This window comes from Coccinella septempunctata, chromosome 2, assembly GCF_907165205.1.
Source record: "Coccinella septempunctata chromosome 2, icCocSept1.1, whole genome shotgun sequence".
NCBI classification, from domain to species: Eukaryota; Metazoa; Arthropoda; class Insecta; order Coleoptera; family Coccinellidae; genus Coccinella; species Coccinella septempunctata.
In genome coordinates this window covers 31,071,313-31,091,584 of record NC_058190.1, presented here as the reverse complement: position 1 = coordinate 31,091,584, position 20,272 = coordinate 31,071,313, and the positions used below count along the sequence as shown (strand labels likewise).

At 35.2% G+C, this 20,272-nt stretch overlaps 1 protein-coding gene across 4 annotated transcripts in view; it reads left to right on the top strand.

Moving 5' to 3' along the window:
- LOC123308714 (ankyrin repeat and IBR domain-containing protein 1-like) overlaps positions 1–18,666 on the top strand; it is a 31,011-nt gene extending 12,345 nt beyond the window's left edge. For all 4 annotated transcript variants that reach the window (XM_044891490.1, XM_044891488.1, XM_044891491.1 and 1 more), the window contains exons 4-14: positions 1,168–1,347; positions 2,162–2,333; positions 9,051–9,211; positions 9,651–9,884; positions 9,941–10,115; positions 10,916–11,124; positions 11,274–11,574; positions 13,533–13,675; positions 13,746–13,943; positions 14,192–14,357; positions 16,684–18,666. In XM_044891490.1, the coding sequence (XP_044747425.1) occupies positions 1,168–1,347; positions 2,162–2,333; positions 9,051–9,211; positions 9,651–9,884; positions 9,941–10,115; positions 10,916–11,124; positions 11,274–11,574; positions 13,533–13,675; positions 13,746–13,943; positions 14,192–14,357; positions 16,684–18,503 (3,759 nt within the window). In that variant the 3' untranslated portion in view covers positions 18,504–18,666. The remainder of the gene's footprint in view (positions 1–1,167; positions 1,348–2,161; positions 2,334–9,050; positions 9,212–9,650; positions 9,885–9,940; positions 10,116–10,915; positions 11,125–11,273; positions 11,575–13,532; positions 13,676–13,745; positions 13,944–14,191; positions 14,358–16,683) is intronic.
- Positions 18,667–20,272: the final 1,606 nt, after the last annotated feature.

Below are 20,272 nucleotides of genomic sequence, written 5' to 3'. Positions count from 1 at the left end.
CCACCAATTTTTTTGGCCGGCCATTTTGATCTTGAAAAATGAGGAATATGCGCTTCATCGTAGACTGAATAGTTCATTTTGATCCTCGGAGGTCTACTATGAACAAAACATTATGTTAGGATATTTTAGTCATCCCTCTAAGTACTTTAGCCATCAATTTTCTCGGCCGGTCATTTTGAACTGACTTATCTCCTAGAGAAAGAATCCTTAAAACATTCTGAACAGAGAAAAAAACAGAATATCGCTTAGTTTTGATCGTTGAAGGTGGAGTTCTAGGCCTGTCAGAATGAATCAAAAAAAATTCTTAGTACATTCTGATACATTCTTTTATACACCAATTTTCCTAGACGACCATTTTGAACTTGAAAAATTGAGGATATGCTCTTCATAGTCTTCATCGTAGACGAAATAGTTCATTTTTATCCTCGAAGCTTTAGTATGAACAAAAAATTATGTAAGGATATTTTAGTCACCCCTCTAAAGTACTTTGGCCATCAATTTCCGTGGCCGGTCAGTTTGAACTGACTTATCTTGTGGAGAAGGAATCCTTAAAACATTCTGGATAAAAAAATCAGAATATCGGTTCATTTAAACTTATCACCACCTGTTTCTACAGAGATGTAATCAAGGCTGCGCGCATGTGCACGGAAATGTTTGAGGGTCTAATAGAAGTGTTTCAGCAAGGAATTCATAAATGTCGCGCATGTTCTATTGGAAATGTATTGGGGGTCCATAATAACTGCAGGGCTCATATTCTGACCACTTCCTCTAGTCTTTAGGGCCTTTTCATTAATTATTCACAGCGAAAAAAAGAGGAAAACATTCTGTGATAAAAATTGCATCCGCTCCCTTTGGGGTAGAAATTAAAACCGACAAGAAATGCAATTCAAGCAAACAACCTGGTTGGTTCAAATTTCGATCAATATCATCCATACACAAGGTATTTCAAATTTCGAAAACGAGTAGTTTTCATAAATTAGCTTATAATAAAAAAAATTAATTGCAAAGTTGCATTTATTTCAGCGATATTATGTAGTCTACTCAGTAAACACCCTGCGGATGAACATTCTGACAGTCTAAATCTGTATTCTTTATTATTTCCGAGATTCACTTATCACGTTATATTGAAACTTTACCAAGGTATTTAAGTTCAAAATTTTTTTCCAGGATGGCAATACTGCCCTCCACTGGGCTGCAAGCAAAGGATTGAAACGATGTGTAGAGTTACTTCTGGCACATGGCGCCCCGTTATTCATAGAGAACAATGACAAGCTCACTCCTTGTGACTTAGCAATGAGAGGATCTCATCATGATATAGCAAGACTTCTGGAGAGCAGAATGGTTTTTGTAAGTAGTTGCACATTATATGTGAAAAATAGGCCTTCAAATCAATGCTATTGATGTGTCAGAAAAGTACCAATAATTGATCGATGGAAATGTTCTATACAAGGTGTCAATGGATGGTACCCAGGGAGCTAGAGAACAACAATTATTAAATGTGGGAGCTATATTTCTGAGATAATGAAGATGATTTATTGATTTGCGCAAAACTGCCGAGACGTTCAAAAACTTCTTTCAATTTTTACAGTTATTGTCATTACAGGCTTACACAGTCTTCATAAGACTAACTGCCAGTAAGTACATGAAATATCAATTCGTCGTCTCATTTTTCGATAGATTTGTATTTCGAATAGGTACTGTTATTTAGTAGAGTGCCATCATATTTTTTCAAAGATTCAATTGACGATTCCAATCCTTTTTAAAATTCAAATTTTCGATATGCTCTTGACTATTAAATGAATTCGCACTTAATTTAAAATTTAAAATCGGAGGGTGAGATATATTGGTTAAACAATGACTAAGTAAATGAAAAAAATAGAAGAAACTCATCAATCATTTTATTTCGGACATCCGAATATTTCCATGAGCAAAAATTTATTTTGAATTTTTTCACACATTAACCCACCATTTTTCTGACGGGTAAAGCTGAAACTTCACAGGACTATAGGGAAGAGTTGTCTCAACTCAAAGAAATAAAAAATTCAAATATCCCTTCAAGCAAGCTTTTCAAACGATCAATTACAGATACTCTTTAAACAAAATGTACCTAAAAGAATGTTAACAATTCCGACTTCACTTTTTGATAATAATTTTCTCTTAGGCGGATAACACCGATACAGTTAATGAAGATGAAATTATTCAGGAGCAGGACGAAGTTTATAGTGGACTGAGAAGTCAAGATTTGCAGGAGGCAAAGGATCAACTTCTTGTAGATACGTCTGATATGCTTAAGATACCATTATTCACTGCCGAAGCCCTTCTTAGGAATAACGGTAAGAATATGGCGTATTGACATTGAATTGTTTGACTGCATTCTCATATTACTTTGTATATTAGTTATGAGATGGGAAGTTTGTATATGGAATTTTACAATCATATTGCCACTTTTGATAACCACACAAGTTTTATCGATTTCATATGTCTCACAAAAGCTGGTTGAATCTATTGAGATTTTATCACTTATTCATTATGCGAAATTAAGAATTGAACCGTCAACCGTTGTTCAAGAGCGAATGTACTGTCAGAAAAACTATCACAGATGCATGGAAAGTAATTGCATGAGAACCTTTCGATTTCTTAAATTTTTTTTATTTTAACTTTATATTTCTCCAAAAACGGCGTAATTTTTATTACAGAGTAAACCTAAATAAATTTTTCTCATATTCTAGGAATCTTATATATATTTTTAATTCCAATTATTGATTTAAATTAAGGGTGTTTCGACTATTTTTCAGGGCAAAATTCCAATGAGAGTCAAATTATATTAAAGCTCTATATTTCGTCGAAACACCCTTAATTTAAATCAATAATTTTACAAACGACTAGTATCCTATAACTTCAATTTTTAATTCCAATATATCTATATAAATAAAAAGATAATTTTTTATTTATTTCAATCGATTTCATTCCAACGTACTCTGAGTCGGAAAATATATATATGTTGTCTCTTGGAACATAGATACATTTGAACACAATTATAGGTCCTTTCGTTTGCATAAAAAGTGTAGCACTTTTCTACACTCCATTTTTGTATCCGTTTGCTGATTGAATTCCGAGTTGAATTCACACCAGAGTAGAGGAGGTGTAGCTTATCTATACCTCCTTTTGACTATGTGTAAATAAACTGCACTTCCTCTACACTGGTGTAAATCAAATCGAGTGTAGAAAAGTGCTACACTTTTTATGCAAACGAAAGGACCTTGTTTGTAGTACACAGCAGTTTCTCTGTCTAGTGCGACACTAAGGCAGCGGCGTTATATTGAAAAATTTACATACTTCCTATCTATTCGTACTGAAAATTTATGTGACAATGATGTCTGAGTCAACTGTCTCAATTGTGATTGGCGACACTAAGCAACTATCTCACTCCAGTCTTTGGAATGTTTATTTTCCATTTCATATTTCTATATGTTCTAAGTGTTGTCTACGGCTCAATAAACTTGAAGTTAACTATTGAAGTTTTTACATTTAAGATCAAGTTTTTATAAAAATCATAAGTAGTATAGATATGATATATTCCACGCATTTCGATTTAAAATTTCCTCGGGGTAATTTTGGGTTAGTCTTCGACTCGTATAAATATTTTAACATTATATTCTTCAGGTCAAGAGAAACACTTTTTTTCTATGTCATTTTTTCCGATTCGGTCGTAATAAAAATCCTATCTATTTCAAGTTTTCATAATGAGATGTGCCACCCCTGGAAAAACAAAATTATTTTCAGAATAACTAACTAAATCTGTGACTCTACACATTTGTGGATCTTTTAAATAGAGTGGTATTCAGCCAAAGTATGGTAATACAAAATTACTCAAATTATTCGAAAACGGCGAGAAAATATGAAAATACTTTTATAGCTTATATCTTTCAAACCGAGCTAATTCGGAAAAAAAAGATACATCAAAAAAGTGTTTCTTTCCAAATCAAGAATCTACTGTTAAAATATTTATACAAGTCAAAGACTCAACCTGTATTTTCAGACAATGTAACCGAAATTTTCTCAATACCTATATTATACGGGAAAAATGTTGGCGTGTTCGGAAAAACCGGAAGTTGAATTGGGGAATGTCATTAGTCAGAAATAATCTCTGTTAGTTAATTTCGGAAACCAGTGTAGCTGATTTTTATTTTAAAATACTTTTTCCATAATAACTTTCTATGTCTATGTTAGAAAATTTTCCGATGGCTCATGTGGATAGCCCTTGAAAAATACTATAGTACTGATGGTACAGTTTTTAATTCTGCTCAATGAATAAGTCACAAAATCCAGTGACCCCCTTATGTGAAACACACTGATGGTACTTACCTACTATACAGGTCCCACTAGTGTCGCAGCGGACGATATCATGCAAACTTGAATTAGTCCCTAAATAGAACAACCTAAAAGTATTTTCGAATACATAGGGTGTCTTGATTCTTGATTGGGTGACTTTGATTCTTCAAATAGGACACACTATATTCAAAAGTGTTTTTCAATTCTCTGGAACTTTCTGCATACTCTTGTATACTTTTAAGATATTTTCCTTCAACTGATTTCGAAATATTTGTTTTTTTTTTAAGTTTATTGTGCTTCGATTTCTCAGATCATTAGCACTACGGAACAGTTACATTTCATTTACATATATGTGAAATATATATAATAGAGTATTCAACAAAAGAGAACTATTAGATAGAATAAAAGATCTAGATTGAATCGATCAAATTTGTATATTGAAGAAATTTGATTGTAGCTTCCAGTTTCTCAGCTTCTGGTCCTAGTGCCTGTTGTAGGGAGTTCATCATACCAGCTTGTTCTCGTTGGAGTTCATAATTGGGGCAGTCTATCAGAATATGGTCGACGGTAATAGTTTAATCACATTCGGTGCATACTGGAGCATTTTCTCTGTTAAGCTTATAAGCGTGTGTGAGCCTGGTATAGCCTAGTCGTAATCGTGATATTTTGACTTGGTCAAGGCGGTTATTGGGAAGAGTCATAATTTTGAGTGGATTAGGTTTAATCTGTTTCAGGAACGTACTTTTTTGCTGCCATTCTGATCTCCACAAACCTTCAACTCTACATGTTGCGGTAATTTTTAGATCTTCCTTGGTTTGGGCGCTAAGCATTCTATCTACATTCCTTGATGACCATTTTGCTGCTGCGTCTGCTTGTGTATTTCCATCAATTCCAGTATGCGATGGAGTGTAAATGAAAGTGATATTTATACTTAGATTCTCTAGTTGTTGACGTTTGTGATTTATTTCATTTACCAGTGCATTGTCTGTATATATTTTCTGAAGGGAGCGTATCGCTGATAGAGAATCAGTACAGAGACAGTAGTACCTAGCAGGGGTTTTTTCTTTCAAAATAAAGAGGAGAGCTTGATTTATAGCCATCAGTTCACCAGTGAATATTGAAGTTTCTTCAATACAGAACATCTTCACTATAGTTGGGGTAACCACTGATAGGCCAATATTGTTATTGGCACCATTTTTGGAAGCATCAGTATATAAAAAGATGTTTTCCTTGTATTTATCTAAGTATCCTGCGAATGTTTTCTGTATTATAGAAAAGTGTATTTCATTCTTTTTGTATTCAGAAAGTTCCAGTTCAACTTTGGGGTTTCTTATCGTCCAAGGTGTTGTATAAGAAACCGACTTCATTATGTCAGGGATTTCATAATATAAATTCGTCACAATTTTTTTGAGTCTTTCGTGAAATGGTGGAATTATGTTCGGGTTTGCAGCATATAACGATGTAAAACGAGTTGACTTTATGATAGAATTATTGCAGTGTTTTGGGATAGATAGTATTTTCCCTGCATACACGATGGAGGCTATTTGTATCCTGTAGTTAAGAGGCATTTCACCTAGTAGGGCCCAAAGAGGGAAGGTGGGGGTTGTAGGGAATGCACCTACGACGATCCGCAAAGCTTTGCTCTGTATAATCTCAAGAGATTTGAAGTAACTTTTTCTTGCTGTAGAGTGGGCCAATATTCCGTATTCGATTTTAGTACGTATTAAGCAATGTTGTTTTCCCAGTATTTTCAGTAAGTTTAGGTCCTTGTTACAACTTTTCTTGATACTTTCAAAGTGATTCCTCCAGTTCAATTTGCTATCAAAATGGACTCCAAGATATTTAATATTGTCGGTAAATTGAAGTTCTTTCTCTCCCAAGGTGAGAATTGAATAGGGTATTTTTTTTCGAGTGAATACAATGCATTGAGTTTTTTCTGGTGAAAACTGGAATCCACTCGTGTCAGTCCAAGAAAGTAGAGAGTCCAAAGATTCTTGCAGAAATTTAATAAGCAGATTTATATCCGGTCCTTTTGAGAAGAATGCCAGATCGTCTGCAAATATCAGCGCTTTTACAGGTAACTTGAAGAAGGTCATTATGTCGTTGACTGCTATTAAAAAAAGTGTCGTGCTGAGTACGCTTCCTTGGGGGACTCCATTCGCTTGTACCCTTGGGGTTGATATACAGCCACCCAAGCAGACTCTGAATATACGGTCTTTCAGAAAATTTTCGATGAAGCTCAGAATATTTCCTTTTATTTTCCATTCGCGTAGAGTCTTCACTATTTTGTGCTTCCAAACCATTTCAAATGCTTTGTGTAGATCCATAAAGACGGCAACTAAAAGATGTTTGTTCGCGAATGCTTCATGTATCTCAGATTCTAAATAAACGATATTATCTAATGTTGATCTTTGTTTTCTGAATCCATTTTGAAACGGTGATAACAAATCGTGTTTTTCTAAATACCACTGTAGACGTTTATTGATGATTCTTTCCAGTATTTTGCACATAGTACAGGTTAGTGAAATCGGTCTGAATGATTTAGGATCATTTTTATTCTTATTCGGTTTTAGAATTGGGATGATTGTAGCTTCTCTCCAAGTTTCTGGAAACACCTTTTCTTGAAAGATTTTATTATATATATCAAGTAATAAAGATTTTCCTATTTTCGGTAAATTTCTAAGGAAAGCATAAGGTAAATTATCATGTCCGGGGCTGGAATCAGGGGTTTGTCCTAATGTGTCTTCTAGTTCCTCATATGTGATTTGCGAGTTCAATTGATTATCCTCATCATCTTCACAATTATATGGTTGTTGTTCCTCTTTTTGTTTATGTTCTAGAAATGCCTCCCTGTAGTTGGAGTCGCTAGATTTACTTTCATAGATGTCTGCGAATTTTTCCGTAATTTCTTCTTTGTTGGATATGACTTCATCGTCAGATGTCATCCATCTACTTGATGGATGTTCTGGTCCGGTGTACTGGGTGTAATTGGTGTGGATGGTGGTCTCTTGTAACTTTTGGAGTGGTGAGAGGGCTGCTCTTCTTGTGTCATATCTAGGTTTAGTTCAGCAGGGTCTTCGTTAGTGTGGTATGGTGTATGGAACGTTTCTGTCAAGTCCATTGTTTCTTACCTCGTCTGTTGATTTGATGTCGTGAGGAGGTCATCGTCAGCTGTATCTGTATTTGGTTGGCTTGAAATGGGGCAGTTTTTAGCTATATGGCCAGGCTGTTTGCAGTTAAAACATGTTACTGCGTCAAAACTTAGAAAAATACGTTGCGATATATCATCGTGGTTTATATCTATGAAATCAGGAAATTCGATAGCATCATTAGGGAATACATATAGTTGGCGGCGAAAACTTAAGATGTGTGAAAATTCCTCCCCTGGTATGCCTGCTCTCAAGAAGTTCATAGGTGAAGCGAGTTTATATCCAATTCTCTGTATTTCCGTTTCAAGAACATCATGTGGAATGCACAGATTTACATTGGAGAGTATTATGCGTTTTGCTGGGGTGACTAATCTTCTTACTCCTACGTCATTGCCTTGGATTTCAAGAGTATCGTTTGCTGTTATTTTATCAACTAATTCTTTGCTGCTTAGATAAACGCATATTCTGTTATTAGATATCTTAGATATGGCTATAATATTTTTTGCATCCACTATATTTGCAACAGCTCTTGCGTAATCCACTTTATTCAACTCATATATATGATTCAGGATGATTGCTTGGTCTTTTTTAGGGAACTGAGAATTTTTTAAGACTTGTGAAAATTTTTTACTTGTTTCTACATTTTTTGATGCACCCCTGTACTCAGAAGTGGACATCGTGTTATTCGCCATCGGATGACTCATCAATGTGATGAGATAACGATGTATCAGGTGTGATCAGATAAGAAGATTGAATTCAACATCTTAGGAATTCCAGATGTTATATAGATAAGACGGTTTATTGATTTTCCACCTATTCAAAGAGTGAAAAAAGTAAAATAAACTCAGATACTTTTCCAAATTATACAATCAGGAGGTAGAGGAATACTTTTCAATCTTCCCACGCCTTGGAGGTTCAGTTTTAGCACTAGGCACTCAAAACTGCGAAGAAATTTGTTGATTTATTAAGTGAACACTTCAACACACATGTGCAAAATATTTGTTATTTTGCCAAAAAAATGATAACTGTAGAGGCTATGTTATTTAATTATACCCTTGCACATATCAATAACAGCTTTACATGGATTAATGCATATGATTTTTTTCATCAAAATAACTATTCGTTTAACAAAAAGTTAAGTTAAGTAAAAATTCCAGAGAATTGTAGAACACTACTGAATAAAGTGTTTTCCATTTGAAGAATCAAAATCACCCTTCATTTCTCCTTTGAGGGACACCCGATATATTCGAAAATATTTTTAGGTTGATCCGTTGTGCTATTCTTGGAGTAATACAAGTTTGAATAAAAAAATTTGGCCAAACTTTGACCGCTACAGTTATATCGTCCGCTGCGGCACTAGAGGGACACCCTGTATATTCGAGTATAGAGTTTCAGTGTGATTATTTTTACAGATCGGTTCTTCGAATACCGCTTTGGAGCAATTTCCTTCATCCAATTTATATGACTGATGAAAGGGTTATACACTTTAAAATTATTTAGATTAAAAAGAACTATCTTTCATTCAAATCGAGACTGCAAATATCTCAATTGAATTGAAAATTATTCTAGAATGGTCGAGAGAACTTCTCCTGGAAAAGTGGATGAAAGATCCGATTGAGTGCTGTGAATTAGCAGGAGTTCAAGCGCCTTCAAACGTTCTCAACCACGCTGGATCGTTCGATTCCAGCGTTTCCACATCCGATACGACAGAAGAAATCAACGAAATCACAGTAAGTTATCAACCATTACGGTTGAGAAAGTAATAGTATTTCTATATCCATCTAACAACTTGCTTCTGAAACAATTAAACAATTAATTGTCTTAAGTTTTATGATACCGCTCCTAAGTACACTCTACAGTTTCCCTTCCATAGTATTTTTTGCAATGGCTAGGCATTCCGTCAAGCAAAAAACTTCAGATACTTCCCAATTCTTACTACCTCTTCTCCCTTTTCATTTACATACAGTATACACTATTTTCAAATAAAAAAAATCAATTGCAAAGTCATGATCAGCTTATGGGTTCTCTCAATATGTATAAACTGCTTATTAGTTGAAAATGAACCATACCATGTAGGTATCAGGTATCAAGTAAATGTATGTCTGGATCTAGTAATATTAAGAGATCTGTTCAGCATTGTTGAATTTAATCATTGTTAAATTTTTCCAGTGCGAAATTTGTTTATCTACGATTACCAACACAGAACAACCCGTCAAAATGTCGTGTAAACACTGTTTCTGCAAAATTTGCTGGGAGAGCTACTTAACTACCAAAATACAAGATGGGGATGCCCACAATATTCTCTGTCCAGCCTATCAGTGCCATATTCTAGTTCCTGTGGAATTCATAGAAAAATTAGTTAGTCCAGATATGGCCAGGAGATATTTGCAGTTCGACATCAAGGTCAGTGTCAGCTTGTTTTTAGGGACTATTTTCGCATTAGTTAGATTTTTCCGTAGGCTTTTGTTGAAAGCAACAAGAGCATCAAATGGTGTCCGATTCCTGGCTGTGGTAGAGCGGTACGACTTCCGGAAGCAGAACAAATGTCCAGAAGAAGTTTCAGTAAAACGATACCAATCACATCCCATGCCGTCGATTGTGGAAACAGCCACTTCTTCTGCTGGGAGTGCTTAGGTATTCACTCCATCTCTCTCTTTCTCCATCTATTATTCTGAATCTAGATAAACCTCAAACGCTAAATATTCTTGCTTCAATCTAACGAGAATAACTGATCTTTTTAAGGCCATCTTTATGAACACTTCTTTCCGTCGTAATGAAGATGAAACATACTTATTATTATTATTAGTGTTTCACTTACTTTGTCACAAGTTTTGAGTGGAGGCAAAAAACAAAAAAGTAACTTTTTTTATTTTCTACGCTTTGAAAGAAGCTATAAATGTAATAAGCTAAATTCAGACAAAAACCTATTACCTATGATATTGCTTACTCCAGTGTCTTTCTTGATAACTACTGGAGATGAATCCAGGAATTAATGATTTTTTCACAAAAATCAGTTGACGTTCTTCAGGCTTTGGGCTTTTTTGAATATTAAAATTGGGGAACTATGATCATTTAATGATAGAACATCCAATTTGTCCTGTCAACGGGACAGATTTTGAAATGTTTGGTGTCACATAGGAAGCTGGTTTGCTAGTAGGACAAAATCATCACCATTCCAAATAATTCAAAAAGTTGCCTAATAAATGTGCAAGTTTCAGAACTCGATAGCTCCAATACAATACACTCCAAATTATAACAAAAATAAGACTCAATTGTTCGGTTTATATTATAAAACGTTCAGAACAACTATTTTATCAACTCATAAGTCGTTTTCATTTCACTGTTGATAACTCATTCCAGATTATAGCGGAAAATGAATCAAAAAATATTTCATTGTCTTGTCGGCTGGTTTTAATAAATAATATCTTCTGCAGGTGAAGCTCATGCTCCGTGCGGATGTAGTCAATGGCAAGACTGGATGATGAAAACGAAAGAAGTGAAACCGGAAGAACTCAAAGCTTCATGTAGTGGAAGTGAAGATGCTGCTAATTTTTTATGGTTAGTGACCAATTCCAAGCCTTGTCCTAATTGTAAAAGTCCAATCCAAAAGAACGAAGGTTGTAACCACATAAAGTGTTCAAAGGTGAGCCTTGAAGATACTTTTCAGTGAAAGTTACCCACATGCCATAGCTTTGTTTAAATTTATGTAACTGAACAAAAGATATTCATTAGATGAATTCTTCAGCATGGTATTTCCGTTACCATTCTTCAATTCTATCCCTTTTATTCTAGTGTAAATTTGACTTCTGTTGGGTGTGTCAAGAATCATGGAAAAGGCACAGTTCCGCAACAGGAGGATATTTTCGCTGTAACCGATTCGAATCAGTACACAAGGCTGATGAAAAGCAGTGTTCTCTCATTTCAGAAGCTTTAGACAAAAACAATCAACTGCAGGAGACATCAAGATTTTTACATTTTTACACTAGATTCAAGAACCACGAAAATAGTCAGAAATTAGAAGAACCTTTGCTTACTAGTGTGAAGCAGAAGATGGAGGTGTTGGCAAGCAGCTTGGGGTTGAAAAAGGGAGAAGGTGAGCATTTCGAAAACAGAAAACAAAAAATGTACCTATACTTTACTGAAAAGGATTGAAAATTTGCTGCAAATATGTGGCAAAGATACCAATCTCTTCCGATCATATCCTATGGTTGGGATTACTAACTATTCTTAGATGAATACGGATTTATAAAATTCGCGTGGCTATAAGTACTCGAGCGCCATCCAGTAGGCAACAAGATCCGAATCCAATCTGGGCTGGAGAGGGCCATGAATTGGATCTAGTTGCTTACTGGATAGCGCCCGAGTACTTAATAATACTCAAAAGGTACTGCTAGTCCTACTTAAATAAGTAGGGCCCGTCAATTTAAAGCATTTACCATATATCTAGTGACGTCATAGTAACGTTCGCAGCTTACAAAACAGAAATAAACTAAAACATTGAACATTGCAAATGAGTTGCGCTCACAAGGATATAAAGAAGTCATCATGTTTATATTATGACACTGCGCTACTTGGGTGGATTTGATCAGTAGGTCCATATTATATACAAAATGGAGGAGTATAGGTAGGTACTATGCAATGAGATATGAATTCGTGGAAGTATTTTTTTTTCGATCTATTCGTTATATCTTCAGCAAGCAAAACACACGCTTCATACTAATAATAATCAATTCAGTTGTCCTGACGATGGCAAATTAAATCTGAATTAATTCTTATTATTGTATTCATTGCATCCCTGTTGAAGCGTTATCATTCTTTCATTATTTTGCCGCTGTCATCACTTCTGCAGTGCTCCCAATTCTTACACGCATGTTTTCTACAATAAGCAGGCCAGAGTACTGAATTAGAGGAAATATAGGACATATGTCATTGTCTTTATCTGGGTTTCGATCTAGAAGGGATTGAATCGGATCTCGTTTCATACTGGGGTGGCTATCGAGTGCTACTCGATAATACTCAGAAGCTACAACCTGTATTTAATTAGGGTATGTCAATTCCAAGCGTTTTTCCATAGGAGAAGGAGCTGTATTGCTCTGACGAGGTCAATTGAGACCGCAATCATGATCATCATCTGCACTTCTTCGGTGAAAGGTTCTCTATTTAGTTATCCCGACGATGGTAAATTGGCTAGTTCAATAAAGATCGTAACACTCGTTGATATTCATATCGGCGGGTGGTATGCATCTGAATTAAATCTTCTTATTGTATTCATTGCCTCTCAGATAAGGCGTTATCATTCTGGCATTATTTCTCTTAATCTGACAAAAATGTTTGGGAGGGTGCCAAATTTGCAACAAAAAGTCTATGGCAACTTTAAAAGCGATTATCACCTCTTAGAAGCGATAGAATCATGTATCTAAAACCATCAACCAATAGATATAGGTTTTTTCTGAAGAAACCGAAAAAAATGGTGATCTAGTCTATTATCTCGGACAAAATATTCAAGTATAAATCTATATTATGCATAGATTTGAGCACTCTATGGCCCTCCTATCAAAAGTTACAAGCCGCGCAAATACGGGACTTCATAGTGAACCCTGTATAAAGGTTGATTTATATTTACTCTAATGAAACATAAGGCGTTCCGCTACATTGTAGCTACTTCGTATGTATATGAACAACTGGTATTAGAATATTTCAAAACTAGCGAAAAGTTCAAAATGAGGAAGAACAAATATTTTTTTATTACTATGGCAATTCCACCGAACCTCTACGTAACTGCAAAAATTTAGTAGAGAACTAGACAATTCGATCTGGAAATTTCTAAATTTTTCAATAGGTTCAACCTCAGACCTTTTACTTGCCTCATGAAAAACTTCGTGATTCAGAGCTGCTTAAGTTGAGTAGAAAAGGTGGTGACCTAGATGATCTTATGGTCATACATAACTGTTTGAAATTCATATAATAGAACATCCTTGGTTTCATATTCAATGCAAATATAATTATGTATGTGTATTGAATTTCACATAAAACAGTAAGCATATTTTTCAGACGTAGGAGAAAAAAGTACAAAATTCATAGAAGAAGGCGTTCGCGAATTACTTAAAGCCAGAAGAGTTCTTTGCGGATCCTACGTCTATGGATATTACCTAGTGGATGATGGATACAACAAGTCGATTTTCGAATTCATGCAGGTATAGAGAACGTACTCGATATAAGTACCTATCTCATAATTGATGATCGTTGACCGTTTCGGATTTTCAGAACGAATTGGAAGAAGTAACCGAAAAACTCAGCGAAATGATTGCCAGGTCCTATCTAAGAACTCCGAAGACGATGATTGTACAGACAACGGCATTAGCTAGAAGGAAACGTCATGAATTTGTGAGAGCAGTTGCCCAAGGTCTTATACCTCCAGAAACGCCACCCCATCAAAGGAAACGAAAAAGGAAACATTTGGATGTAAGTTCTCTGAGATATATTACCCACACCAGGCACCCATGAAAGTCTCCTCGAAAGGGGGTTAAGCCATTATGAATTATTGCTCATTAATAATGTGCGAAAAGCACAAGCTACTTGATTCGTTAGTGGAAATAAAAGGAGTGCTCCAGAGAACTGATTGAAATATCTCGTCTTATTTACATTTTCGAAAAGACATCTGATAGTTTTTTCAATCAATAGGAAAATATTTCATTTTTGCTCATTTACAGAGCGATTTCACACAAACGAGCGTGTGGTTAAAGGACTGTGAATGGCCTGAGTATGATTCTGATGACGAGAATGAATTGGCTCACAAACACTTCAATACAAGGAGTTCCACGCCCAAAGACAAGGATCATCAGTGTGGGTTATTGTGCACACATAGCAATTGTCCTCGTAAGTACCATTAAGTTAAGATCAAACAGATATTCGACGGCAACCGTCAAAATTTAGGGGAGGTATATGGTTCGCAAGTTAGCCGAGGGTAGCGGGATACAGATCAGGTGATCCGTAATCCCCGAAAATGGTGGTTAAATAAATTAACGCCACTTACAGACCAAACTCTTCAAAAATGCTGTTAACCTCTCTGATCTTTCAATTTCATGCTCGACTTCTCGTGTTGAAAAAAATAAAAATATTGACAGTTCTATACAACAGTTATTTCAAAAAGAAAATATATTTACCAGATTTCAGGTAAGCGGGATCGGTTGGTTGACACATAACCCGCATAACCGCTAGGTATCAAACATATCGTACATCTGGTTAACCTAGGGGCAACACCCTAAGTATTCATTCATGAAATTTGTTCAGCCGTTCAGCTTCATGGTAAGACGCAAGTTTTGCCTAGGTGATAATTTCAAAAAAAATTCAAAATATATAGGATGTATGAGCAAAAAATTGTTGAGGCGCTGCTAATGTACCCAAAAATCTCAATTTCACCTATCTTAGGTTTTATGGGATTGATTTTTGAAAACGCTGAAACCTATCCCTTGATTTTTATTTATCCCCATTTCTTGGAAATAAAATCAATAGTTTTTCCTCAACCCGTAAGCCGCAACCCCAGCTTGTCTTTTCAAAATGGAAACATATACAGGGTGTTCCAAGTTCGGGTGCTTATCTTGTCACTTGTCCGAGGGTGTTGTGTCAAAAATTGGGATCAAGATTTGAGTCTGCGAAGAGAAATAATGATAGTGTATTAATATGTCAATGCTCTTCAAATGAATAATTCCTGAGTAATCTAGAATTTTCTGAATTTATGACGTGCGTAGAGTACAATTAATAAAATCTGTTTCATATCAATAATCTCTGGTCATAGCAGATACATTTTCGCTGACAGTCCTCTCTTCTGAATTCATTTATTTGAAAAAAAAAACGTAAAATACAGAATTTGAATGAATAAATTTCAGATAAGATTATTACTCGTGGATGGGTCACTTGTGAATTATTGAGATAATTTTTTTTCTATGACCATAGATTATTGATATGAAGCACAAGATCTACAGATCACAGAAACTTCTTTCTGGAATCTGTGATATGAAGCAGATTTTATTAATTTGAATCTACGTATGACAAGTTTTTCAAAATTTAGGAAATGTACAATATTTCTACATTCTTCGACTTCAACAATGTAACAACGGTTTGTGCTGATGATATTTAGAATAGGCATAATAAAACAAACATAATACTGGATATGCATGCATATCCTCCTTTTTTCATTTTTTTTTTCGATATTTTGAAAACTATTTTAATGAATACGATGGTTTTGACAGAAATGTATTCAGCATTGAATACTCGATCATATAAGAAAATAAAAATTCGAAAAAAAAATTTTTTTCAACGAATTTATTTTCACTCCTTGTATAGCCGAAAGTGCTCAAGCTCCAAATATTTTAGCTCAGTAGAAAATTTCGAACAATATCATAATCCCAATTTTTCAGATTTCAAATATGTCTTGTTCTCCAGAAACGTCTAATAGGCATTCGAACTTGGGACACCCTGTATAATGTGTGGGCCCATTGGTAACCTTAAGGAAAGTGAAACCCACCAAAATCTTTTTTTGTTTAATTTCATGTTCATCAGAAGAACAAAAGTTTCTTGAAGAAAATAAATAAAAAATTCGATAACTTGAAATTAAAAAGTTTGAAACATACATTATTCGAGTTCCAAGTATGTACTTATTGTTTGTCAATAAAATTCTTCTCCAACCCCTAGATGAAACATTAATGAACTGCTCATGGACAAACGAATCTTACCATAGTCTTTACACTTTCATTTCAGTCTCGTTTTTATCAGAAACTTGAAAATATATAAAAAATAAGCCAAATTAATTCAGATGCATAACATCTATTGATATAAAAATCAACAAAGGCTACGATCTAAGTCAAGCTAGCTTAGCCTTCTTCCAGATCTTCACAAGCTGCACAAAATATTTACGTTCTGAATGCTGAATTCTTACCGTACCAAATCACAAAAAAAAAGAAAAGTGGAATATGAGAAAAATAAATTAAAGAAAATAACTCAAAAAGAAAACATTATTACAATTTACACAATGGTAGGGCGCCTGTTATTATGGGTGGGCACAACGTATGTACATACGCAGTTTGTTTTAGAACAACCCACAAGCCTAATCAGAGTTTGAATGTAACGCATATTACCTTGCACTGCACCTCACCTTCCCTTAATGTCTAACAAAAATTCTCAGTAGTAAATTTTTTTTTCACAGAATCGGATTATAACGTAGAAATGATAATAGCACTGGAGATGTCAAGACTTCAAATGATCGAAGATAGGATGAAACAGGCACAAGCGAACACAATCACACCTGATCCAAGCTCAAGCATATCCAATAACAGCAATGAAAGCGTGGATGACCAACTCAAATTAGCCATCCAACTTAGCCTTCAAGATGCCGATTTAGGTAGACAATGCGCGAACTCAGCCGATGGTGGAAACACCTCTAATTATCCCAAATCCAACGCCGATTTCACCGTGGATTACTTTTTGAAGTCCTTGGCTAACAGATCCATAGACCTGAAAAGTCTTGAATTGGACGTTGATAAACTAAAATCTGAAGCAAGCAGGGGTTTATTCTTCCGGTCGTGCAACGGAAAAGAGGACGGTAGATTTCAAATATCGGATATTCACGAGAATGGATTCGCCTTCGAGGACTTGGACGAGTACGAAGACCCGGATATCCGATTGAAGCGATCCCACTCAACAGGGGATCTGAGAATCAGAAGGGGTGGTAGAGGGTCCAGGCAAGGAACAAACGGGGAAGAACCTAGATACCACTTGGACTCGGACCATAGCAGTCAACATGATGAGAAGCCTGAGGAATTAGCTAGGAAAATGTTAACACTACCATCTTCTTCCAAGAACAAACAATTTTTATTACTTCAGCAGACTTACCCTGAAGAAGAACTTTATCAAGCTCAAAGCTCCGTTGAAGATACCACAATATCAGATTCCATAAACGCCGATATGGAAGTTTGTGGTATATTCAACTCGAACGAGAGCAAGGATTTCAACGATAAGGTAGCTGAAGATGAAGCCAAAGATAATATCGATAGTGATATTGAAAACAAAGAAAACAAGAAGACTGACGTTGAACCAACAGAGCACAAAAAACATAGTCATAATCCGTTCGCCTCAATCAAGGCGAAATTCTGTTCGTCACACTTACCAAAGACTAGTTATTTTAGCCGTGCGATAAACAAGAATCTCGAACTGTTATGTGATAAGAAGAATTTAATAGATAATGACGATTCTAAGATTACCAGGAAGCACTCGGGTGAATCGTTAAGTGAAAAACACAGCCCGAAACTGCGCAAACTGAAAAAATGCGATAACCAGAGCAGCTTCTCGAAATCTACAGGGTTTCTGGCTGAAACCAAAAGGAAGACGTACAAGACGAGCAATCACGTCCTTCGCATAAAAATCTGTCAAGATCACAAACGTTGCAAAGCGCTAGAAACTGATAGTTCCAATGAATATGAATCAGAAACTGGTATACCCAAATCGCCGACGTTATTCATTTCGGGAGTGTCCATTTCCCGTACGCCTGAACCTAAATCGCCAGGTATGTCGCTGATTTCGAGCGGTAGACAATCTAGATCTTCTAGTTTAAGTGTTCCGCTGCCTATCAATTCGTGCTCTCTAAATATTTCGAGCAGTAGTTTGAACAACACGCAAGCGGAAACTTGCACTCCATCCCTTGTTCGGTCGGCCACTCCATCGTCCTCGAAGAACAACCTTGAATTCAGCCCCAACGAGAGTCCAAGGAAAGAGAATGGAAACAGCAGATCGAAGAGCGCTAACGAGCCGGAACGCGAAAGGGAAATGTTTCGTTTTCCAAAGTCTTCGACTGACGGCGCTCTAAGTTCCGTACTACACGTTCAAGAATCGAATTTGAGCTCCGACGATTTCCATGAGGCCCTCTTTCTACTGGAAAGATCACCAAAAACCAGGGACTCAAAAAGGAAGAAAAAACTCAAGAAGAAGGACAAAGAGGAGAAGAAGGAGGACGTCACTTCTGCATTGTAATTTCATAAGACTGTTTTGTTAGGGTTGTTTCAAAATGTGATGTGATAAAACTAGGTTTGTAGGAGTATGTTTAGATTATTATATGAATTGACCAAAATATGAAGTTAAATCTGGTTCATATGCCTATTTGTTGAGTAATGATAATATATTTCATTTTTACTTTTAATCGATTAAAATCATATTCTTTAATTCATTTTTCATCTCGATCTCTTTTTGATCGAGAAAAATTTTGGAAGGCACAAAATAATGTAGAACGACTTCTCTTATACTCGACTATTGCGAGTAATCGAAGAAGTTTAGAGAGTAATGTTGATATAAAAAATTGTGAAAGTTCAGACCTGAAAACCACGAAAGAATTGTACTTAATATAAAAAAAAATATTTGTTTGATATAACCTAGTATGACATAGCTTATAATCGAAAACTCAATGGTCTGTTGTACGAGTTGTGTAATTTTTTCACGAATTTAAACTTTAGAAGACATCTGTTTGTTTTTCGAAACAACTATGATTTTAATTGAATACTTATCATGAGTAAACGAAGGTATCATCATACTTTGGATTCAAACTCAACTGTCTTACAGCATGGAACCGAACAGCCTCGTTTTCGGTAGGCTATCGTTAGTAAAGCTTTTTTATACTATTTTATATAGGATATTATAATAAATAGTCCATCGGGTATCGTCCCAAGAATTCACGTATATCTGACAATTCAGAATTCATTCAGTAGAGCCAGATACTTAACAAATTCCATACTCAACCAATACTTTTTGATATTTAGGTTTTTAAAATTTTCAAGAGTTCCACCATATCTTCATTTTTAGTACATTCGTTGTTCGTAGACATATAAAATGAAAAACAATTCAGAAAAATTCAACAAATCATTCATTTCATTCCGATCTACACGTGGGTTGATTCTTATCAAAAACAAATGCTAAAAACATTTATGTACTAATGTCTTCTTGTTCTTGTAGAGCAAGGAACAATAGTAACTGAAATTCTGAGGAACATTTCACATACAATGCCCTTTGCACCAAAGTACTTTACAACACTTCACCTAGCATTTTTTCAAATTTTATTTGAAAAGTTCATATTCTAGTGCAACCAAATGCAAAAATTGCTTATAAGTTTTCACCTGTCTTTTCACATCGTCTTTCTTCTCTTCTCTTCTCACTTCTGAATATTTTCAATACAAATTAAATCATTTGAAAAGTGGAACTGCAAATTTCAAAGTGAAAAGTTGCAAAGTACCTTGGAACAACAAGCACAATGTTTCATGTTTAGTTTCGAAGATTAATATACCAATATCAATTGAAATGTTTTATAGAAACATACTAGCAAACATGATAAAATGAAGCAAGAACGCAAGAAATATGGAGAGAATTTTTTGTGAGAGAATGTAAAAAATAAACCAAAAGAAAATAGTTAATAGCTAAGCATAAAACGATAAGAACAGACTTGACTACAGTCATTCTTGAAACACAGAATTTAATATTTTAATCTTTTGATATGTCAAGAATAACACAAAATATACAACACAGTTATTACGAAATTTTTTTAATGGAGTATAGAGAATAGCTCTTCGTATATATTTCGGATACACAACAAATGTAGAATAAAATGAAAGGATGTGTTCCAATGACTAGCCGGCCGTTTGAAAAAACCATAAATTCTTTCCGAACATTAAATTCGAATCATCAAAAATTATTTTTGAGATCAGCTCGAAAACTTTCCATTACCTACCCCAGAAAAATGTGTAGAAGTTTCGTTG